The sequence below is a fragment of the Taudactylus pleione genome, unplaced genomic scaffold (genome assembly GCF_031769625.1).
Source record: "Taudactylus pleione unplaced genomic scaffold, aTauple2 ptg000125l, whole genome shotgun sequence".
Lineage (NCBI taxonomy): Eukaryota > Metazoa > Chordata > Amphibia > Anura > Myobatrachidae > Taudactylus > Taudactylus pleione.
This window is the reverse complement of record NW_028284527.1, coordinates 2,290,001-2,314,713: the sequence shown is the minus strand read 5'-3', so window position 1 is coordinate 2,314,713 and position 24,713 is coordinate 2,290,001. Positions and strand designations below refer to the sequence as shown.

General features: G+C 46.6%; 1 protein-coding gene across 1 annotated transcript in view; it reads right to left on the bottom strand.

The window, feature by feature from the left end:
* Positions 1–24,713, bottom strand: part of LOC148523896 (adenylosuccinate synthetase isozyme 2) — a 177,522-nt gene that overhangs the window by 21,128 nt on the left and 131,681 nt on the right. The window contains exon 12 of the mRNA XM_088472490.1: positions 8,495–8,644. Within this exon, the coding sequence (XP_088328616.1) occupies positions 8,495–8,644 (150 nt within the window). The remainder of the gene's footprint in view (positions 1–8,494; positions 8,645–24,713) is intronic.

Sequence of the window (24,713 nt, the reverse complement as noted above, 5' to 3'; positions counted from 1 at the left end):
TAATAGGCCATTGAATATCCGTCTGGACCTGGGGCCTTAGATGGTTTCTGGGTTTTTAATGCCGCTTCAAGTTCCTCAATTGAGATGTCATTATTTAACAGCTGACGAGCAGATGTATCAATTTGGGGGAGGGCACAGGAATCTAGATACAATTGGGACTCAGTGGCATAAGAGGAAGGGTCAACCGATTGTTTTAAATTATACAGAGCTCGATAGTAATCCAAGAAAACCTTGTTGATACATTTAGGGTCGTAGGTCAAACAGCCAGTGGGATCTTTAATTGAGTAGATGGCCTGGGCAGCTTTTTTATTTCGGAGTTTATTGGCCAATAATGTATGAGCCTTGTTGCTTTTGTCATAGAAATTTTGATTAGCCCAGCGCAGAGATCGTTCGACCTCTTCAGCTTGGAGAGATTGCAATTCAGCTCTTGCTTTAGAAAGTTGGGTAAGAGTGGTCTTGGAGTGAGTGCGCTTGTGTTCTCTGTCAAGATCTGCAATGGAGTTGGTCAGGTGATCTATCTGTTGTCCCTGTTCTCGTTTTCTACGAGATGCATATTGGATAATCGATCCCCGTATGACTGCTTTATGGGCCTCCCAGATCGTTGACATAGTACACTCTCCCTGCATATTAAGAACGAAGTAATCGTGAATTTTAGATTTTATCAGTTCTTGAAATTGGGGGATTTTTAGTAAAGTCTCGTTGAGTCTCCATGGTGACCTACCATTCTTAGATTCGAAAAGGTCAAATGTTGCTGACAAAACTGAATGGTCTGACCAAGTGTTAGGAATTATCTTGGAATGAATTGCAGAGAGTGAGGCACAACAAAGAAATAAATCAATACGGGAGTAGACATCATGAGGTATGGAGTAAAAGGTGTAATCTCGGGTGGTGGGGTTAAGAAAACGCCATACATCAAAAAGCCCATTTTCAGCTATATTTTTTTGTAATGCTAAGGATGGGGTTGATATGTCTCTACGAGGGGGGGGAAGCCTGATTTGTCCACATGAGGAGCGAGAGTCATGTTAAAATCTCCCCCTACCAGTGTTTTACCCTTACGATAAATACTGAGATCATGAAAAAATTTACGAAAGAATCTGGTTTGGCCAGTGTTAGGGGCATATATGTTAGCTAATGTAATCTCCTCATGTCCAAGTTTACCTCGTATCATAATATATCTGCCCTCAGTCACTTCTGGAATCTAGAAATTGAAAAGGGAGGGACTTTCTGAGCAAGATTGCCACGCCATTACGTTTGGAGGCATGGTTGGAATACCATACCATTGGGAAAGTTTTGGAGGATAGTGACGGGTGTGAGTTATTTTTCAAGTGGGTCTCTTTGTAAGAAAATAATATCTCCTTTCAATTTACGAAGGGTCTTGTGAAGATGTGAGCACTTTTGGGGTGTATAAAGACCCTTTGTGTTAATGGATAAACTTATTAAAGGCATCGCGACAAGGTTTCAAACAACAACTTAAATAATTGCCAAATAAAAAACAAAACTCCGGAGTCCGCTAGAAAGGGGAAAAGAGAGAGAAAAAAAAAAGGGGTAACAAGAAAATAAAGTAGGAGATGAAAAGAAAAATAAAGACTAAATAAGCGGCCGAAAATATCCTACAGATCTGAATAGTTGGTCACAAAAGTAGAGCTCCACAGAAATGGGAGCTCACAGGTGGGATTGAATAGAATAATGAATAATAGGCCTACTAAGAAGCCCAATTAGTATATATAATTATAATCCCAGAATTGGGGGGTGGAGTGACAGGTAAAATTACCACCACTGCCCCCTAGGAGCTACATATAATAATTATTGATTAATACTAAACAGCATATAACATTATGAACAAGATAACGAGAAGAGAAAAGACGAAAAAGAAAAGAGCACAGGTCTCATGTTAGGGCCACAATAAACATTATAATCGCAAGACATTGTATTAACGGGCAAAGAGGCAACACTAGTAACCTTAGTATCATTATCAATAGTGTACATGTATAGATGCTAGCGCGGCAATCACAGATAATATTATGACTATGTTCCAGTACACAATAAATCAAGATATAGAAAAAAAAAACCTCCAATACTATTAGGACTACATTGAGCTCTTGAAAAGAAAATCTTTGCCCGTATGTTAGGCGGGGCCACAGCAATAAAAGATAACGATATACCAAACATTTCGGAAACTTCTAGTTGTCAGTAAAGACATTGATTCAATTAAAGAATAGCTTGTAGGAAACAGAATATTAATTTTAGAGTTATAAAGGGCAACAAAAGGACACTCAAACCCAAATCGGAAGTAGGTCAAGTCAGCGATGATGCTCCAGAACAACCAAGAACTGGATCAGGAGTAGGTGTCAGGTTCAGCTTTCTAAGCAGTTGATTCCCCTCTTCCACCGAGCCAACAGAATGAAGGCGGCCCTCAATGTTCACTGAGAGACGAAAGGGGAATCCCCATCTGTATTTATATAGCTGTGATCCCGGAGTGTAGCTGTGACTGCTCGGAGGTCGCAGCGTTTAGCTAAGGTGGCCGGAGCCAAGTCATGAAATATTTGAATATGGGATCCTTCGAACAAAAATGAGGTAGTGTTTCTGCTGGCCATGGTGATGTTGTTCTTGATCTGGAATGACAGCAATTTAAGAATAACATCCCTAGGAAGGTCAGAATCTTTGGGTCGCAATGCTCGATGAGCTCGCTCTATCTGTATGGACTTAGCGGTCAGTGAAGGATTATTGAAATAAACAGTCTCTTGAGATAGGATTCCAAGTCGGAAGCTGTAATGATCTCCGGGATATTACGGATTCGGAGGTTGTTCAGTCTCTCGCGATTTTCGAGATCCTCAGTCTTCTCTCGGAGAAACTCCAGTTCGCTATGTAGGCAGTCCATGTTGTTGCCTGTTTTTTCTTGGAAATTCCTATGGGTATCTGCTTGTGATTCCAACAAGGAGGTGCGAGAATCCAGATCGGCGATATCAGATTTTAATTCACCAATAGCCATTTGAAGAGCACTTGTGAATGAGGATTGAAGGGATTGTATATCCTCTTTTGTCGAGGGGGCTGACAAGGGATCCATCATTGGTTGAGATATAGAGGTAGCAGGTGAAGTAACTGAGGTCTGTGACCTACGGCGGGAGAAATGTTGTGAGATATCTTGTGAGGCAGTTTTTCTTGTTCTATTTCCTGATCTGCTCATAGTATCGTGTTAAACAAGGATAATATAGCAATGTGTGAATACATAGAGAAAAGTAATGAGTATGCTTGTAGCTCAGAAGCGGGGGGAGCAGAGGATCACATATTACATCAGGAACAGCATGAGTCTATATCCAGAGGGTCCACCGTTTCCACGGCTCTTATGACATCCAGGATCAGATATAGATCAAGAACACCAGTGTTCTATGTTCCAGGGGTAAATAAGTGAAACAGCAGAATACGAAGTCTTTTCAGTGATTTCTGATTAGAAATAATTATTCCAACAATCAGTGTCCAACTGTACAACAGCAGTAGCGAAGATATTAAACCCAACAGGGAGCTTCCCACTTCAAAGATAGGCCGGATGACGTCTGTGAGAGTTTTCTGTTTTACGTTAGTGGCCACTATTCAACTATAAAGATCCAAAATAGTTGTACGGGGCGGGTTTGACCCAGTATATGTTGATTTAGCAAAAACCACTCCAGTAATCAATAATGGTGCAGCAATAGAGCAGGGGAAAATATTACAAATGATGTTTGTAAAAGTGTTTCAGAATAGTAGCCCCTGCAAATGTATAGGGAGCATGGGCAAAACAGAGATCCTGGACCAGCCGACAGAACTCACCCTTCAGCCCCTATTAGGAGTGAGACCCCGGAAGAATTATGGGAAAATAGTGGACTGGGCTGCCCACAGTATCCCCGCTATTAAGGGTCACCAGGTGTGAGGAGAAGCAGGCAAGAGCTGCATGTCACCTGGGCTGGTTAGTCACAGCAGCCACCGGTGAGCTGCACAGCAAATCCATAGGACAGGTCGGCAGCAAGGACCCAGGGCACAGGAGGACTCACTCGTCAACAACAGGAGCCGGTGGTTCCAGACAGCGGGAGCCGCTAAGATCGTCCAGAGCGGCAGACCCTGCAGTCCTCACACGTGATCGGAGGATCACAACAGAGCCGGCACTGTAGTTGAGGCCGCGGCTCCACACCGCGCGACAGGCCTCGGGAGCGGGCCGGAGGGACCACTGAAGATGACAGGAGAGGTACAGGCACTGCGCCAGGTAAGGAAGCGCTGCAGCTCCGGAGTCAATCCGCCGGGCACCAGGTTTAAAATTGAGGCCCCGGCTTCATTCGCGTGACCAGGCCACAACCCGCGGGAGCAAATTAATAACTCCCCGGCTCCGTAACCTCGGCCACCGCTGGTGCAGGGGGTATATCAGAGGCTGGGACTGGTGTCAGTTGTCCCCAGCAGCTTTGGGCTCATATATCTTGGCTATCAGGCGGGAGCTGTAGGGAGACACTACCGATGCTGATGGATGCCAAGCCACGCCCCCCTAGTGTACCATCTTTTTAATTAAATATTGTGTCTTATTCTCATTGCAGACGCAGTGAAACACCACTCACGGGGGAGATGTATGATGGCGGGGCTAACTGCTGATAATGCCTGGATCTGCTTTGCCTATTTTTCGTGGTGCAGTCAGTCAAGACACCACCCGCATAGACGATCTTGTTTGCCAAAAAGGGAGAGTACTAAACTACCTGGCTGGCTTATTGCACTTATTATTTAGGCTTCTAAACGGCGCTTGCAGTGAGTCTGCGCATGCGCCGGCAGAGCCGTAACTAGACTTTTTGGTGCCCTGGAGAGCGTTGGCGCCCCCCCTATTTTTTAAATAGGGAGATAAAACACCAGAGAAAGGGCCATGGCCTCATGGGGAAGGGCCAGGGAAGAGATAGGGGAGGCCAGGAGTTGCTGGGGATAAAATAAGAGGAAGCTACAAGTGAGAATGATACGTAACAGAAAATTGACCGGCCCAAACAGCGCTCCTTCCCCATGGCACAGGTCGCACCACCCTAGTTACAGCCTTGTGTGCCGGCTCCCAGCGGCACCTGCTGCTGATAAAAAAAGAAAAGATTTTTAATCACTTACCGTTGAATCCTTTTCTCTTCAGCAGGCTGGGGGACACTGGACCATGGGAACGCAGGTTGGAGCTGGAGTTATCACTTTAAACCAAAGCTCCTCCCCCCTGCAACCCCATAATGCCGGTACTACTTTAAAAGCGCCCAGTAAAGTGTAGCAGTAGCCTAGTGAAACTGTTATAAAAGAGGGGGAACGCAGTGTCTCCCAGACTGCTTAAGAGGTAAAGATTCAACGGTTAGCTGGCAGCAAAGCTGGGAGACATTGGACCATGGGACGTTGCAGAGCCGCCCCCAGGGAAGGGAACGGCCTGGCTGCCTGACTGGAGAACTGTATGCCCAAAGTAAACACATGAAAACAGTAGAAATGAGCCAACGTGTGGACATAGGACAAGGAGGCTGCACCACAGACCTGTTCTGCGGAAGCCTCATGTCGTGCCACCCAGGAGGTCGCCACTGCCCTTGTAGAATGCACTGACAACCGGTCCAGTGCCTGTTGCCCCGCACTAGAAGCAGCTAAAGTGATGACCGAGTGGATCCAACGTGCAAAGGTCTACTTTGTAGCCGGCCAACCAGGTTTAGGTGCATTGTAAAGAACAAGAGTCCTGTGACGGACAGAAGAAATCTTGTCCAAATAAATCCGCAGAGCTTGGACGGCGGAGCAGAGCTAGCTCATCCCGGTCACGGGAAGTCGCTGAATAAATATAAACAGGAATGACAATGTCCTGGTTTAAATGAAAAGCAGAAACAACTTTCGGCTGGAACGTAGGAACAGTGCGGAGAACTGCTCTATTGTCATGGAATACGAGAAGAGGCGGCTTGAAAGCCACAGTACCCATCTCGGACACCCGCCGAGCTGAGGCAATAAGCCCTAAGTAATATCAGCTTCCAAATAATAAAATGAAGCTCCGCTGAAACCAAAGACTGATACGGAGCCAGTATGACAGCTGATCGGAACAGATTAAGATCCCACAGCACTACCGGAGGCCGAAACACAGTGGTTGAGTATGCACCACACACTGTACAAAAGGGTGTGGTGCAATGTTCGTGAAGAAGGGCTAACAGACGCTGGAAAAAAAAAAAACAAACAAGGCTGAAATTTTAACTTTTAAATAACAAAGTTTTAGCCCAGCCTCCAAACCCCTTAAAGGAAGGCCAAGAAATGAGAGAGGCGAAACTTGGAAGTATGGATCCCTCGCTGTTCACACCACAAGACTTAGATCTTCCATACCCTGTGGTAAGTGCGCAACAAAACCGGTTTCTGAGCTGGCAGCATAGCACGGGCCAGAGTCAAAGAAAAACCTTTTGCCCTTAAAAGCTCAGTCTCAAAAGCCAGGCCAATTAAAATCTTGTACATTTACTTTTATTCACTATTGAAAGTTGTTTTAACATTTAACATTACACAATCAACCTTTTCTCTTCTCTGTATATATGAGACTAACAGAAAAAAAAAAAAGTATATATTCCTAACATACATACAATCCCTTTTTACATTTATTTCTGGTACTTGTATATACCTATTTAAAATTGGTAAAAATGATTAAGATAATTCACCATTGGGCGCCCGCTACACTTTTAGAAATGTTTTACTATTCTCTCACATTGGTACATAAGGACACTGAGCACATAAAATAGAGTGACTACAGCATGTCAATAATATGGCTCTAACAATTCAGACACTGCAAGAATAGTGTAGCCTTGATTTCCACTTGCAAATACATGATGCAAATGTTAGAATTCACCTTTTAATAGGAAATATATAGTTCAATTATATGTTCTCAATGATCAGCATGGGCGCCGAGAGGGGCGGAAGCAGGTACTGTTTACCCAGGCCCGGGCTTGCTGGAGGGGCCTGGTGGCGGCTCGGGTCCAACGCTGCCCCCCTCCCTCTTCCCTGTCAGCAGCCCAGCCCACATGCTGCTGTGTGCTGGGCTGTAGTGGGAGTAGGGAGAAAGTAGCAGTCTGCCTGTGAGGGGGGAGCAATCACACTGATCAACCCCGCCTCAGATTTGCGCCAGGCTGAGGGGGCACATGGCGCTTCCCTCCCCGACGCTGCAAATGGGATTTTTCTTTTTTCCTGAGGGGGCATGGCCACGCCTCCCGCGATTAGAACATGCCCCCTCAATAGTATTGGGGCCAGGGCCGGCTTACTACGGCCCCGATGATCAGATTAATCATTCAGTCTCATATCTTAGTATCAAAAATTCAGATTTCAAAATCCAAAAGATCCCTCCATATCTGCTGTAGAAAGGTATTGTGCAGCATTTCAAGGTGAACTTTGGATGACTACTCAGATTTTCAGCCCAACCCTCTCTCTCTACCGATTACAGCACTGGCCCACTACCATAGAATTTAAATTCAGAACATGCAAAACTTCACCTGGAATTGCTAAATGTTATGACATGAAGTAAATGATACAGTAGGAAAATATTAATACAACCTGCAACAAATGCATTTATTTCGTAAGGGCAAGCAGAAACATCAATTCTCTGCATGTAGCCAGACTGTGGTAGACCACATCTTCTGGCAATTGGTGAATATTGATGCCTTGTAGGATGAATAAGAGAAGTCTCTCACAAGCTCGGCCTGTGTGGGTGGTGCTCCAATCAGCACTAACTGATTTGTCACATGCATATCCCAATGAACAAAGTGTTCCAGAAAGAGAGGTTGCTTTAAAAGGAAGAATTAAGTCTTGATTTGTAAAACACGACCATTGGTGACCTACAGATGTGTCCACATACATCTATGCTCATTACGCTACAAGTCGCTTTATACATAACGCCAAGTGACTGTTTACCTTCCAATGCGTATTATTCGCACAGCGATGCAAATATGACGCGCAAGCAGCTTCTGCGGATCACAATGATATGCAGCATGCCTATTGTTCTGTGTGTGCAACTGCGGGTGTATCTGCATGCTAAAGGCTACATTACAGTGTCAGCAGCTATGACACTAACAGCACTGTACATGCAGATACACCAGCAGATGCACACAGTACATAAGCATGGTGCATATCATTGTAATCAGCAGAAGGTGCATATCATTGTAATCAGCAGAAGGTGCATATCATTGTAATCAGCAGAAGCTGCTTGTAAGAATAAGACATTGGAAGGTAAAAAGTCACACTAAGACGTTCGGCGCTACAGTCACGCCACGGCATGGCCAACTAGAAGGGCTATTTAACGCGCAAGGAAGATAGGTGTATGTGGACACAGCTGTAGTCATTGACCAGTGTTATTTTTTTTTCTCTCTTTTAAATACTAAAATTTCCAGGGGTTTTATTTACCAAAATATCAGCACCTCTGCTGCAAACATTAGTATATGATGGCTGTACATAAACAATTAGATATTCACCAATAATACAGACTGAAAAACTATAAAGGCATAAAATAAAAAAAAACCCTTACTTTTAACGCCAAGAGCTTTTTCTATGAAATGTACATAGTTCTTGGCATTCTCAGGCAGCTCCTCTAATGTCCTGGCACTGGATGTATCGCTGTTCCAGCCTGGGAGTGTCTCATATTCAATCTCAACTCTGTTTAAGACCTCTTGATTTGCTGTAAAGGGAGGCCAAGGAAAATTATTGGGCAAGTCATAGGATTCTAAAGAGAATTTTCTTCCATCATCAATATGAAAAATTGAACGTAAAAAATAAATAAATCAGACATAGAAAATCAACTGAAAACCAATAAACCCAGGTATACACAGATATCCATTAACTGCAGCATATAGGTTTTCCATGGAATGCATTTATTTCCTGTGTAAAATGAAAGTATTTACAGATTTCAAAATACATTACACTGGCCTGTGAGAAGGCCAACAACTGGTTAATGCAGTGGTTCCCAAACTTTCTTGAATCACTGCAGTCTAGAGCAGGCCTGTGGCCATCCAGCTGTTGTGAAACTACATAACAATGCCATGCCACAGTTGTAGCATTCCCTCACATCAAAACTGTTGCAGGGCATGCTGGGACGTGCAGTTTCACAACAGCTAGAGAGCCACAGGTTGGCCAGGCCTGCTCTAGAGTATCAGCATTTTTTTCAAGGCATTGCTAGGCCAAGCATCTCTTATTGAGAAATTCAGCAAAATTAAGTAAATTGTGCTTATGTGTGTCATCATTAGGTTACGTGGTGGGGGGAGGAGGAAGGGTTGCGCTTCTGTTTCCCCCTATATTTTATGACTGTTACAGTGAGTACACACGGAGCGATAAAACTGAACACTATGAACGATAACGGTATCGTACATATCATTAACTTTTATGTACTTACCAACCTGTCAACGACCAACGATGCACGTTCCCGCATGGACGATAAAGATATCTCTCATCGTCCATTCATGCAGGCCCACTTGGACGACATCGTCAACTTTGCCTGTTCAGAGATGTGGCAGGATGACTTCACTGAAAGATATCTTTCAAGTTGTTGGTGGTACAGATAGTACCGTGTGTATGCACCATTAGACACAAGCACTGGTTTTGCCCAACACATTACCATATAAAATTTTCTATGGTCAATGGACCACCAACCCACGACACCTGCAGGCGCCCTGTGGCACCCCAGGGGACCATGACATGCAGTTTGGGAACCACTGGGTTAGTGCATTGCCAAACAAAAGCTTAATTATGGCTTTTAAAAAATGCTTTCTGAAAACATAAGTCCATTTAATCTCCTGCGGAACACTGTCATAGTCATCATGGACGGTATATAGCTCAACTGTTAATTTGTCTTGACCACACCTTCAACAATGGAGCATCCATGCAATTAGGGTATTTGTCAACAAGGCCACCAAGGGACCTATAGCAATCCCAACTGCCTTCCACCTCAGATATAGACAATAGCTAGAATTGAGGTGGGCGCTCAGGGTGATTATGGGAGCTGCTCAGAGCTGGAAAACAAGAGTTATGGTATAACATACGTTTGTTAATTCTTTTCTTCGAGGTCCACAGAAATTACCTTGGAGTATGTGGTTGGAGTGATCCAGGCACCAAACAGTTACAAGCTTTAGCTCCCAGGATGCACTGGGTCGTCCTCCATATATACCCCGCCCCTGGCTACAGGCACTTAATTTGTTACCAAGCCCAAGGCAGGAGAAGGAAGGACAATTGTACACCAGAAAACACTAAGAAGAAGGAATCATTGAAATACAAAAGAAAAAATTACCCAACAACCACCAGGTGCGTTAAGGCGCACATCTACTTGCCGATTTTTCTATGAGCGATTGAATGATAACGATATCGTTATTGTTCAATCGCTCACGAATCGTACATGAATCAAGCACAAATGGCGAAAACGACCAGCGATGCGCGCTCCTGCTGGTAGTTTCCGACATCAATCATCGTCCGAACATGCTGGTCAACCTGATGATAACATCAGGTTGAGCATGTTAGGGGATGATTAATGTGCCCACACTGAACAATCAGTAACAGACTGTGAAACCGACTGCACGATTACAATGTCGTAATTGTGCAGCTGTTTCAAAGTCTGCTAGTGGCTGTGCCCCTTTAGGCTGGGTGCCCTGTGGACCTCGAAGAAAAAACAAGAGATATGGTAAGAACTTACCTTTGTTATCTCGGTTTCTACGAAGTCCATAGGGTCCACAGGGTGATCTTGGGGTATAGCTGGATCCTGGATCCTCGGGCACCACGGAGTTAAAGCTTTTATCTGCTCCCAGGATGCACTTGGGTCCATCCTCCCCTATACCCCGCCCCCGAGCCACAGGCACCTCAGTTGGTAAGCAGCCCGGGCCGGAGGAGGAGACGAAACAGAGAGAAGGAAGACTGGAACACACAAGAACCATACTCACAGAAATGGGAGACGGAAAACCGGTGACCAGTCACAGAGCCCATATGAAGCCAGGTGCGTCAGGACGGGTGCCCTGTGGACTTCGTAGAAACAGAGATAACAAAGGTAAGTTCTTACCAGATCTCTTGTTTTCTACTTCAGGGTCCATGGGGTCCACAGGGTGACCTTGGGGATGTCCCAAAGCAGTCCAACTAAGGGCGGGGACGCTCCTGTGCTGATAGGAGAACCCGGCGCCCAAAGGATGCATCCTGAGAGGCAAAGGTGTCAAACGCATACAACCTCAAAAAGGTCTGAATGGAAGACCAGGTGGCCGCCTTACACAGCTGAACAGCAGAGGCGCCACGGCTAGCAGCCCAAGAAGGGCCCACAGACCGAGTGGAATGAGCCTTAACAGAGGCTGGAACAGGTAAACCCTCCTGCATATAAGCCTCAATAATAACAGAATGAAGCCAACGGGCTAGAGTCTGTTTGTTGGCAGGCCAACCCCTCTTGTGAAAACCGAAGAGGATAAACAAAGAATCCGACTTCCTCACAGAACTAGTCCGGTCCACATAAACCTGGAGTGCACGGACAACGTCTAAGGAAGCCTCCCCAGCCGAAAGATCAGGCGACTGAAAAGCTGGTACAACAATTTCCTGATTAATGTGGAACCTGGAAGCCACCTTAGGCAGGAAATCAGGACGAGTGCGAAGCACCGCTCTGTCCTGATGAAAAACTAGAAAAGGGGGACGACAGGAAAGCGCCCCCAAATCCGAAACCCTCCTGGCAGAAGCAATTGCCAAGAGGAAAACAGTCTTAAAAGTTAGCCACTTGAGCTCCACTGACTCCAAGGGCTCAAAAGGAGGACCCTGTAAGGCCCGAAGAACCACCGCCAAATCCCACAGGGCCACAGGTGGCACAAAGGGAGGCTGGATTCTCAAAACTCCCTGGAAAAAGGTGTGTACATCCGGCATAGCAGCAATCCTGCGCTGGAACCACACCGACAGAGCAGACACGTGCGCACCTTCAGTGAGGAGAGACGTAATCCTAAGTCCAAACCCGACTGAAGGAAAGCCAGAATACGCGAAACCAGGAACACCTGGGGATCATATTTTCTGGCCTCGCACCACTGAAAGTAAGTGTGCCACACTCTGTGGTAGATCCTCGCGGAAGCAGGCTTGTGCGCCCTCAGCATGGTAATAACGGAGCTAGAAAAGCCCCGAGACCTCAGGACGGCTGTCTCAAGAGCCACGCCGTCAAAGATAGTCGACCCAGATCCGGTGAAGACAGGGCCCCTGAGACAACAGGTCCCGCCGTTGAGGTAGGAGGTACGGAGCGTCGATGGACAGGCTCCGCAGATCGGAGTACCACGGCCTTCTGGGCCACTAGGATGAGTGTGCCTCCGTCCTGCTTGAACTTGTGCAGGACCCGAGGCAGCAGAGCTATCAGAGGGAACAAGTAAGCCAGGTGAAACAGCCATTTCACCGACAGCGCGTCTATCAGACTTGCGCCTGCGTCCCTTGTCCTTGACCCGTACACGGGCAGCTTGTGATTGTGACGGGACGCCATCAGGTCCAGCTCTGGCAGCCCCCACTTGTCCACGAGCAGTTGGAATACCTCTGGACGAAGCGACCATTCCCCGGGATGCACGTCGTAACGGCTAAGGAAGTCTGCCTCCCAATTGAGGACTACCGGGATGAAGACTGCCGAGAGAGCTGGAAGATAGCGCTCTGCCCAAGCCAGGACGCGGGACACCTCCGACATCGCAGCTCGACTGCGAGTCCCTCCCTGGTGATTGATGTACGCCACCGTGGTGGCGTTGTCTGACTGCACCTGAAGGGCCCTTCCGTGAAGAGCGGTGCTGGACGACTGCAGGGCTCTGTACACTGCCCGCAGTTCCAGGATGTTGATGGGAAGAATCGCTTCCTCCGCCGACCAACGACCCTGAAGTGACAAGGAGCCTGTCACCGCCCCCCAACCCCGGAGACTGGCATCTGTCGTGAGCAGAACCCAATCCGTAATCCAAAAGGGGCGCCCCTCGAGGAGATGAGCCGTCTGTAGCCACCAGGCCAGGGACAGACGCACCTCCGAGGACACCAGCATCTGAGAGCGGATCCTGTGTGGCAATCCGTTCCATTCCAAAAGAATCAGCCTCTGGAGGGGCCTGGAATGGAACTGGGCAAACTCCACCATGTCGAATGCCGACACCATGGACCCCAAAACTCTCATCGCTGAGTGCACCGACACTCTGCCCCTGCTCAGACAACTGTGAATCCGCAGCTGTAAGGAGGAGACCTTCTCTGGAGTCAGAAAAATCCGTTGCTGACGAGAGTCCAGCAGGGCCCCCAAATGAACCATCCGCTGTGATGGGATGAGGGAGGACTTCTTCCAGTTGATCAACCACCCGTGCGCCTGTAGACAAGCGACCGTCAGGTGGAGATGCTGGATCAGTACCTCTGGGGAGCTTGCCAGCAAGAGGAGTTCGTCTAGATACGGTAGCAACCGTATCCCCTGGCTCCGAAGGTGAGCCGCCAGGACCTTGGTAAATACCCTTGGTACCGTGGAGAGGCCAAAGGGTAGAGCCCTGAATTGGTAATGGTTGTGGAGAATAGCAAACCGCAGAAACCGTTGGTGCGATGTTGCTATAGGCACATGGAGGTAGGCGTCCTGGATATCCAGGGAGACCATATAATCCCCCGGTTCCATCGCCAGAATGATGGAACACAGTTTCCATCCTGAATTTGGGAACCCTGAGAAACCTGTTCAGGGACTTCAAATTGAGGATGGGGCGATGAGAGCCATTGGGTTTATGCACCAGTAACAGCGTAGAGTAATACCCCATCCCACGTTGAGATTGTGGTACGGGTATAATGACCCCCGCCGTCAGCAAGGCCTCTATGGCTTCCTGAACCTGCAAGGCCTTGGTTTTGTCCTGAGAAGGACTCGTGCAAAAAAACTGGCGAGGCGGCCTGTGCTGAAAAGGCAGGGCGTACCCCTGGGAGACCACTTCTTGCACCCAGGCATCCGTGCCATTGTGTATTGTGCCAGCACTGGGCGAATTGAAGAAGTCGGCCTCCCACTCTGGGGTCCCCAGAGGGAGGCCCGTCCCATCATGCAGAAGGCTTATCTTCTTGCTTGGAAGAAGGGCGCCTAGCACTCCAGGCTTGCTTCTTTGGCTTTGAGGCGGTCTTGGTTGCGGACTGCCTCGGGAAGGACTGACCCTTTGCCTTGCCCTGAACCCGAAAGGAGCGAAAGGCCGAGCTCCGGATCTTAGCAGGTGTCGTAGCTGAAGGGAGGAAGGCTGACTTGGATTTTGCCAGGGTATCTACTAGTTTGTCCAGGTCCGGACCAAATAGTAACTCTCCATTAAAAGGTAAGGCCTCCAAGCCTTTCTTTGAATCAGCGTCTGATATCCAAGACCTCAACCACAAGTATCTGCGAGCAGACACTGCTGCCGCCGAAACCCTAGAGGTCAGCAGGCTAGCATCCAAAGATGCTTCTCCAATGTAGGAAGCGGCATCTCTCATCGGTCCTAACAACGCCCTCTGGACATCCGGAGCTTCATCCGTAAACGTATCCTCCAAGGCGTTGGCCCAACCCTCAATGGCCTTGGCCACCCAGGAGATGGCCATGGACGGCCGGGCTACAGCCCCTGAGAGAGAGTAAATAGACTTTAGACAAGTCTCCACCTTCCTGTCTGTAGGATCCTTCAGCGAGGATATAGACGGCAATGGCAAAGTAGCACTCCTGATGAGGCGTGTTACATGGGAATCAACCGTAGGCGGAGTTTCCCATTTCTTACAATGCGCCTCCGGAAACGGATAATTGGACGCCAACCGCTTCTGTGGCAGGAATCGCTTACTGGGCGTCTGCCAGGCCACCGCCATGTGATCAGTCAACTGATCAGACAAGGGGAACACTGCAGAAGTAACCTTAGCTTTTTTAAAACTAGGATATCTCGACTTGGGAGCGGGTGCCTCATCCTCAATCAGAAGAATGGCCCGCACCGCCCTAACCAGAGCCCGCACATTGATGGAAGACTTAGTGTCTACCTCCTGGACTGAGGCATCTGAGGCGGAGTCATCCTGCACCTCACCATCATCCGAGGACCCCTCAGAATCCGAAAGATGCGCAGCCTGCGCCATAACTGTGCGTTTAGACGCCCTGGAGGGCACGTCACTGCGCAACAGCGACTGAAAAGCCGAAGATGCTGCCGCCAAAACTTGGACAGTGTGGGAAAGCGCATCCACCCAGGGTGGAGGAGCTGCCACAGGAGCCTGAAACGGCACCACATTCTGCTGCGCCACAGGGGTGGACTGTATATACATTGGCAACCCTGCATAGGGACCAACAGGCTGAGACCCCGGGGGAGTCTGCAATAATTGTGGGACACCCGGGGAATGGGGGATGGTAGGCTGGGGCAACGCCCTAGTAGGGACGGCAGTCGGGACCGACAAGACGGTCCGCGATGGACACCAGCACCTGGGAAAACATCGCCCATGGTGGCTCCTGCGACATAGGAGGTTTAGATGTACCAGGGACCGCCTGGCGCCGTCTGCACAGGCCGTCCTGTGACAAATCCTCCCGATCCACTCCTGCAGAACAGCGCCTGCAGGAGAACAATACCGGAGCCACGGAGTGCTCAATCTCCTCCTCAGACATAACAGACTTTATAATTAAATATACAGTTATGACATAGGAAGAAAACGTGCGCACTCACCAGTGTGCTGGACAACAGCCCACAATATGGCCCTGTGTAGCACACCACTGTATGTGACGGACCTCACAAATACGTGATCTATATAAGTGAGGTCAGTAGAAACATCCATCCCCCGCACACCTGTAGGGCTTGTAAGAGAAGGAAAGGGATAGGTATAGGCTGACAGTAAGTAGAAATTAGCACAGACAGGCAGCAGTAGCAAAAGTCACATACCATGCAGGAAGACATACTCACTGCACCTTTCCACTACAATCAACCTGCCCAGATTCAGTGTCTGGGAGGGCTATAGTGCTGTGTACACTGTTCTTGTCGGGGGAGAGGTACACAGGGGGACCGGTCTGCGTGCTCCCTGAGTGTATCTGCGCTGCCACTGGAGAAAATGGCTGCTGGAAGAGGAGTGGCCGAGTATCTGCAGTTCAGCGACGCCAGACTACGAGCTGAAAGGCGCGCTGAGCTGAGGGGAGGAGCCGGGTTGCCGGCATCCCGCATGTCGCGTTATTCACCCTGGTGGTCTAGTGGGGTATACCTCCAATGGAGGGGGAGCCCGCCGCCACCGCTAGCGCCCCCGGTCTGTCCCCTAGACCGGGGGCATGGGAATGCATTTAAAAGGAAGCCGCGCACCGCCCGCCGCTAATCAGCGGTGCGCGGCTTACCTTGATCTCCCCGGCGTCTCCGGCAGCAGTCCCGGGGGAAACCAGAGTCGGGCTAGTACAGACTCTGGCTTCTTCCGCCGCGATCCCCAGTTCAGTGCTGGTGTCGCGGCGCCAGCAGGGAGAAGGAGCGGCAGCGTGGGAGTCTGTACAGACAGCCCATCGCTGCCGCTCTGGAGAAAAAAAAACGAAACTATAGTTAAAAAAATAAATAAATTTAACTAAGTTAAAAAAGCTTTAGGGGGCTGCTCCTGCAGCCCCCCCCGCAGGGTGACAAGACTCCGGCCGGGCACCATCTTAAACTGAGGTGCCTGTGGCTCGGGGGCAGGGTATAGGGGAGGATGGACCCAAGTGCATCCTGGGAGCAGCTAAAAGCTTTAACTCCGTGGTGCCCGAGGATCCAGCTATACCCCAAGGTCACCCTGTGGACCCCTATGGACCCTGAAGTAGAATGTTATACCATAACTCTTATTTTCTTCTTCAGGTTTCATAGGGTCCACAGGAATTACCTTGGGGATGTCCCAAAGCAGTTCCCTTAAGGGCTGAGAAGCTCCTCTTTAGCAGAAAGGAGATCCGACGCCCAAAGGAAGCATTCTGAGAGGAAAAAATATCAAAAGGCGTAAAATTTGAGGAAAAAAAAAAAAAAAAAGTGTGGATGGAAGACCAAGTGGCTGCCTTGCACAATTGTTCAGCAGAGGCACCACGATGAAACGCCCATGATGGTCGCACAGATCAAGTAGAATGTGCGGTCACTGTGTTTGGAACAGAGATCAGCTTGTGTGCAAGCCTGAGAAATCGTCATACGAAGCCATCTAGCCAGAGACTGTCTGTTATATGGCTGTCATAAGCGGGGCTGGCCAGCTAACACAAAAAGAGAATCAGATTTTATAACGGAGTTGGTACGATCCACGTAGATACGTAGGGTCCGCACCACATCCAGAGAAGCTTCCCCTACAGAGGTCTGAAGACTGGAACCACTATTTCTTCATTTACATGAAAGTGGGATACTACCTTAGAAAGGCAACACGCCCTGGTACGGCATCGCTAAGTGGATAGACACCCTCTGATTGCGGAGAAATCTGCGAACCCGTAATTGAAGGGCTCCAATCTGTTCCAGGAGTGCACATAGCGACTACTTTTTCCAATTTATGTTCCAGCCGTGTCTGAGTAGGCAGGCAATAGTCAGTCTGAGATGTTGTAATACATCTGGAGACTGTGCCAATATCAGGAGGTCGTCCAAGTATGGCAGTATTCTGACTCCGACGCCTTAGGTAGGCCGTCATTACTGCCATTATTTTGGTAAAAACTCATGGGGCTGTTGACAAACCAAAAAGCAACGCTTGAAATTGGAAATGTTGCTGCAGAACCGCAAACCACAGAAACCTTTGGTCGGAAGGCGTAATTGGCACATGCAGATATGCATCCTGAATGTCCAAGGACACCATAAAATCCCCAGGTTCCATCGCCAGAACAATTGCCCGAAGAATGTCCACACGGAACTTGGGCATCGGGGATAACTCTGTTATCCTTTCGGATTCAGAATAGGCCAGTGGGACAAATTGGGTTTTTGAATCAAAAATAGATTGGACTAACCCTTTCTTTGTTGATCCAACGGAAATGGGATTATCACCCCTGAACCCAGCAGGAAACGAATGGCCTGCTGGAGGGCTAAGGACTTGGCAGACTCCGTGGGAGTTGTGCAAAAAACCCTTTGCAGAGGACTCTTCCAGAAAGTAAGGCCGTACCCTCGAGAGACCACTTCTCGGACCCAGGCATCTGTTGTCCGATGCCAGGTATCCGAAAACTGATGAAGTCTGCCCCATCAGGCCGAGAGTTTGTCGCCTGACTTGGAAGCCGGACATCTGATTGTCCTAGATCTCTTAGGGACATTCCAGTTCTCGTGGGAAACTGCAAACTAAAGGAAGGCTCAAAATTACGACTGCCTAGGTCTAGTTGAAGGTAGACCAACTGCTTTAGAAGCTGCCAGAGTAGCCACAATCTTATCTAATTCTGTGCCAAACAGTATGCCTCCCGTAAACGGCAGGAATTCCAGAGCCTTTTTGGAACCTGCATCTGCTTTCCAGGCCCTTAACCTTAGGGCTCTGCGAGCAACAACTGAAGCAGCCGATGCCTTAGAAGCCAGATTAGCGGCGTCTAATGCAGCCTCTCCCAAAATAGGAGGCGGCCTCCTTGATATACAGTGCCTTACAAAAGTATTCACCCCCTTTGCATTTTTCATGTTTTGTTGCCTCACAACCTGGAATTCAAACGGATTGCTTGAAGGTGTACATCATTTCTTTCACATTTCATTCATTTCATTCACAGAACTGTAAAGTTGTGTTTTTTTTATATTGTGAATCAAACATTTAGGACAACATAACAGAAAACTTCAGCGTGCATAACTATTCACCCCCCTTAAAGTCAGTACTTTGTCGAGCCACCTTTTGCGGCAATTATAGCAGCAAGTCGCTTTGGCTAAGTCTATGAGCTTGCCACATCTTGCCCCTGGGATTTTTGCCCATTCCTCAAGGCAAAACTGCTCCAGCTCCTTCATATTGGATGGTTTCCGCTTGTGAACAGCAATCTTCAAGTCTGACCACAGATTCTCAATTGGATTGAGATCTGGGCTTTGACTAGGCCATTCCAACACATTTAAATATTTCCCCTTAAACCACTCGAGTGTTGCTTTAGCAGTATGCTTCGGGTCATTGTCCTGTTAGAAGGTGAACCTCCATTCCAGTCTCAAATCACAGGCAGATTGAAACAGGTTTTGCTCAACAATATCCCTGTATTTAGCACCATCCATCTTTCCCTCGACTCAAATCAGTTTCCCAGTGCCTGCTGCTGAAAAACATCCCCACAGCATGATGCTGCCACCACCATGTTTCACTGTGGGGATGGTGTTCTTGGGGTGATGGGATGTGTTGGGTTTGTGCCAGACAGCGTTTTCCATGGTGGCCGAAAAGTTAAATTTTAGTCTCATGTGACCAGAGCACCTTCCTGCATATATTTGGGGAGTCGCCCACATGCCTTTTGGGAAACTCAAATCGTGTCTTCTTATTTTTATCACTAAGTAATGGCTTTTTTCTGGCCACTCTTCCTTAAAGCCCAGCTCTATGGAGTGTACGGCTTATTGTGGTCACATTCACAGGTACACGAGTCTCTGCTGTGGAACTCTGCAGCTCCTTCAGGGTTACTTTTGCTCTGTGCGGCCTCTCTGATTAATGCCCTCCTTGCCCGGTCCGTGAGTTTTGGTGGGCGGGCCTCTCTTGGCAGGTTTGTTGTGGTACCATGTTCTTTCCATTTGATGATGATGGATTTGGTGGTGCTCCAGGGGATCAAAGATTTGAATTTTTTTTTTTTTTTTTTTTTATAACCCAACCCAGAATTGTACTTCTCTTCAACTTTGTCCCCGACTTGTTTGGAGAGCTCCTTGGTCTTCATGGTTTGATGCCTCTTGCTTAATGGTGTCGCAGCTGTCGAAGTTGGATTATTGGCTGAGACAAGATCAGTTTAAAATTGAATCGCAGCAACGCCATCTTGCAACTGGAAGCAAGACGCCATCTTGGAAATGAGATCGCAAGACGCCATTTTGCGAATGGCCGCCCAAGCGCCGTTTTAGATAAACTCACATTTAAGTACATATGGCTATATTACTATTAGCGCCATGCGATTACATCTTTCACCATTTCTCATATTCACATTAATACGCACAATTGCGCTGTTAACTAGTCGCATATTAGCGAATGCATAAGATCCTAGCTTTATGCGCACGCATCTGGTCCAAGTTAACTAGCGTCTTTATATCAAAACCCGCACACTCACACATTACATATCCACATACAAGGTTCCATAAGCTTTAAGGGATAAGATTTAAGTTCATTCATTTAGTATAAATGCTGTGAAATAAAGATTATTTGGTAACTAAGGTTTTATACAGAATTCCGGTATTATCGGTGTGGAGATCGCATCAAGCATTCTCAACTTATGGACCACAGAGACTTCAAGCAACAAAATGTATATATGAACAACTGTTAGGATGTTGCATGAGGCGGGAAACCAGAGACCCCCAGTTGTTGGAGGCTGGGTCTATTTGAATCAGCCTGTTAAATGCTCTGTAACAGATGCATCCCCCTTGGGAACCAATGGCATCAGCAACAAACTTCTCTATTGTGTTGTCTATTCCTGAGGGGTATAAAAATGTATGCTCCAACACTGGGTTTTAGTCTTCGTGCTGAATGCTGATTGACGAGGGGTTTCTTGCTGATGCCTAACATCTGGTCCGGAATTGCTGCGTATGTATACTGTACTTGGTAAAGTAAAAATATACAGCGCTCAACCTTCTATATAATGGTCTTGTGTTGAATTATCCTAATGTCACAACCTTGCATATATACTATAAATTGCTGGTCTTAAGTTTGATGACAGTGATACAATCAGTGCAAAAATGCTTTACTGGGTATAAAAAGACATGTATAACAAACTTACATAATCAGTCAGATACACAAGTAACTGAAAATCATTCATAAAAAGGTACTGCTTGAAACTGGATTTATCTGTATATATGTTGTACAAGTGTTGCCCGCTGCAACTGAGTCCTTGCTGTGGATTTGCTAATGTCAATATCCTTAATGTTGGTATAAATAAGAATGATAATAGCGGCGTCCCGCTGTCTCAAGATTGCATATGTAACTCTTAATCTGGTATACTTATGTCCGGTGTATAAAAATTGTTACCAGATGGTGCTGTATGCTGCCCGGGGTGTCTTCTGGTGCAGATGGAGGAGAACCACTCAGACTGGTACGCAGGATCTCCGGACTTGGGTTGCTCGGGATTGACTGTGGAGTATGTGATACGTCTATTGAAAGACTGTATCCTATACTTTCACCTGTCAGCCTTTCACTTCCCTGTCTTGGGAGGGGAACCGCCGGACGCGACCGTGTGCGATCTGATCCGGCTCCCCCCTCCGTATTCAGAGACTCACCTGTCTTCGCGTGTGGCCGGATCCCTCCTCCTTCTGTCAGCGCTCTGTGCCTCTTGCTCCGCTGTTGTGGGTGCCCGTCTGCGATGTGCTGGTAATCTTCTCCTTACTCGTCACTGGTGTTCCTCGATCACGTGTGTGTTCCCGGTCATGTGGCGCGGCCGCGCTTCAGTTTCAGATTCCAGTGTGTATTCCCGGTCTCGTGTTTTTGGTAGCGTTTGGTCTCTAATCGCAGTATCCTTCAGTGAATGTTCAGAACTGGGTCTCAATATTTAGGTATATTCTGACTCAAACGCATTTCGACCTTATAAAGGTCTTCCTCTGGGAGTAGTGGTGTGGTTGTGATCGGATTGAGCATAAATGTCCTGATGGTGCCCGCCTCCATCTCTGATTGGTTCCCTTCTGTCTTCATTTGATTGGTCAGGCATTCAAATCAATCATTTAAGTTCGTTTGTATTTGATTACATGCTGATTGAAGTCTCTAGTTCCCTGTGCGGGACGTTTATTCAGTTCATATTATATAGTTGTACATATAAAGTGTACATAATGCTGACTAAATAAAGTGGAGAGATGTTCCATACACTTCCCATTTGGTTCCTTAAAAGAACATGTCAAATCCTGGGTAAAATCGGTGTATAAATGTCAGACATGAATCTCTACTCTTCAGTGCCGTTTGTGCATTTTTTTGTGTAACATAGCTCTCCCTTATAATACTCTATTTTAACATGTTTACTGTGGTTATAGGCTGTACTAAGAGCATCCTAATTGGATGGGAAATCCATGCGGTGAATAGCTGTACATGGACGTCAACCACATTACCTCATTGTCCACATTGAGACCTTTGGGTATTAGGGTATCCATAGTAATAATGGCTCTCAATTCTTCTTTGTTAATATGTTTAATGTGGTCTCCCCCCCCTCCAGTTTGGTGGCACTAGTCTTAATCCTGCAAATTTTAGTCCCATGGGGTCAGAGTTATGAAATTGTTTAAAGTGTGTAGAAATTTGGTGTTCTTCACATCCTGCCCTTATGTTCCGTATGTGTTCCCCTAATCTCTGTTTTAAAGGGCGAATGGTGCGGCCAACATACTGCTTGTTACATGGGCACTCTATTATATATATATGACTCCCTTGGTGTGACAAGTCATATTGTCCCTAATTTTCCATATAAATTTGTTTGACGTAGAAGTGACGGTGTGAATTGGTTTAGTACTTCTGTTATTTGTTCTAATGCACGCCACACATTGACCACAAAAGTAAAACCCTCCCTTTTTCCCTTCTTTCTTGGTGTTCCATACCTCGGTATGTTTGTTTCATGGGAGCTAAGTGGTTTCTGACTATCCTTGCTTTTAGGTCAGGTGCTTTTCTAAACACTATCTTGGGGGCCTCTGGAAGTGTCTCTGCTAATGTTTCATCCTGCAATAATATGGGCCAGTGCCTCTTAACAATTTGTTTCCCACGAGGGGCTTGACAGTTCTAATCTGTAACAAAGTATATATTTTTGTTTCTGTTTTCGGAGTCTTCTACTGTCCTATTCTTATCCTTGTATTGTAGCAAAGATTCTCTGTCTACCTTCCTAAATTTCTCAAAGGCTTGGTCTATTTTATTGACTTCATATTTTTTTTCCTGTAGTTGCGCCTTTAATCTGTTCCCTTGTTGTACATAGTCACTCTCTCTGGAACAGTTACGTCTGATTCTCTGGAACTGGCTTACTGGAATGCTGTCCAGCCAATCGGGATGGTGTCGACTGTTAGCCAGAATAAAACTGTTAACATCCACGGACTTGTTGTGAGTGTTGGTATGGATTTGATTGTCAGTGATGAAGATGTTAAGGTCGAGGAATGTAGCCTGTGTTTTGCTGAAATGAGTAGTGACCTGAAGATTGTGGTTATTGTTGTTAATGTAGCTGATGAAACCCTGTATAGATTTCTCATCTCCTTGCCAGATAAAGAAAATATCGTCAATAAACCTAGTCCATAGGACGAGGTTTGCGTCGAGTTCGCGATTGGCCCATATGAATTGATCTTCCCAGTGGCTCATGAATAGATTTGCGTAACTCGGCGCAAACCTCGTCCCCATAGCTGTCCCGTCACTTGTAAATAGTACTCTTCACTGAACCACACATAGTTGCGAGTTAAGATGTAATTTATGCTGTTAATAATTAAGTCTCTCTGTTCCGGTGTCATGGATGGATCATTGTCTAAAAAGTGTTTGGCACTGTCTGTGCCTAGTGAGTGTTGAATAACTGAGTACAATGAGGTTACGTCACTGGTACCAAGCCAGTATCCCTCTTGTCACGTGATGTTCTTCAATTTACACAAAATATCTATCGTGTCCCTTAAATATGATCTTTGTGACCTCACATACGGTTGTAAAAATGTGTCTATATATTGTGATAAATTGGATGTTAGTGATTGGATTCCCGAAATTATCTACCTGGTGGATTCAATTGGTCCTTGTGTATCTTGGGTAAATGATAAAATACCGGAATTACAGGATGCGGTATATCTAGAAATTCGAATTCTTTGGTTGTTAGGATTCCTTTGCTTAATCCCTCACGTAAGTGTCGTCTTAGTTCTTCTTGGAACTCTTTTGTGGGGTTGTGTTTAAGATGTTCATATGTCTTGCTGTCCTGAAGTATCCTGTTGGCTTCTTTTATGTATGTGTCTTTGTTCATAATCACTATGCACCCCCCCCCCCCTTGTCTGCAGGTTTGACTACAATTTCTCTGTTATTTTTCAATTCCTCTAATGCTGTGAGTTCTTTTTTAGTCATGTTTATCTGTTTGCGTCTGAATTTTTGAACACTGAGTTTACCGAGATCTCTCTCCAGTAAGCTTGTGAATGTGTTTATATGATCTCCTGCTACATGTGTGGGGTAGAATTTTGAACCTGGTTTATGGTCAGTGTGTTTATAATTGTCAATAATTGGAGTATATTGTAATGATGGAGTCCTTTGAAAGAACTTTTTCAATGTTAACTTCCTGGTAAATCTATGTATATCTAGATAAGTGTTGAATTTGTCCAATTTCGTGACAGGGGCAAACTTCAAGCCTTTATCCAAAACCGATATGTGTTCCTTGCCAAGTGCCATATTGCTTAAGTTGAATATGCCCTGTCCTTTCTGTACTCTTGTCTCATGTTGTGTCTTTTTGTGCTTCTCTCCTCCTCTGCATCCCCTTCTAACTTTCTTTTTATAGATTTGTTTGGTTGATGTTCGGGATTCGTTGCTGGTTCTAAAAAAAGATCTGCACATGGTGTATGGGGATGTGTTTCGTGCGTGTCCACTACAGTGTTTATTTGGCTGGTTCGGGCAGAAAACTCCTGTAGATCACTCATGTGTACTAATATTCAGTAGTTCTGGTGCTATGTCAAACCAGCCTTGTTCTAATGATCGTCTTGCCAAACTCTGGCTGGGATCTTCTTCTTCTATGTTATATATGGAGAATGAGTCAATGTCGCTGTTGCTAGTATCAGAATACTCTGATGATGATCGTC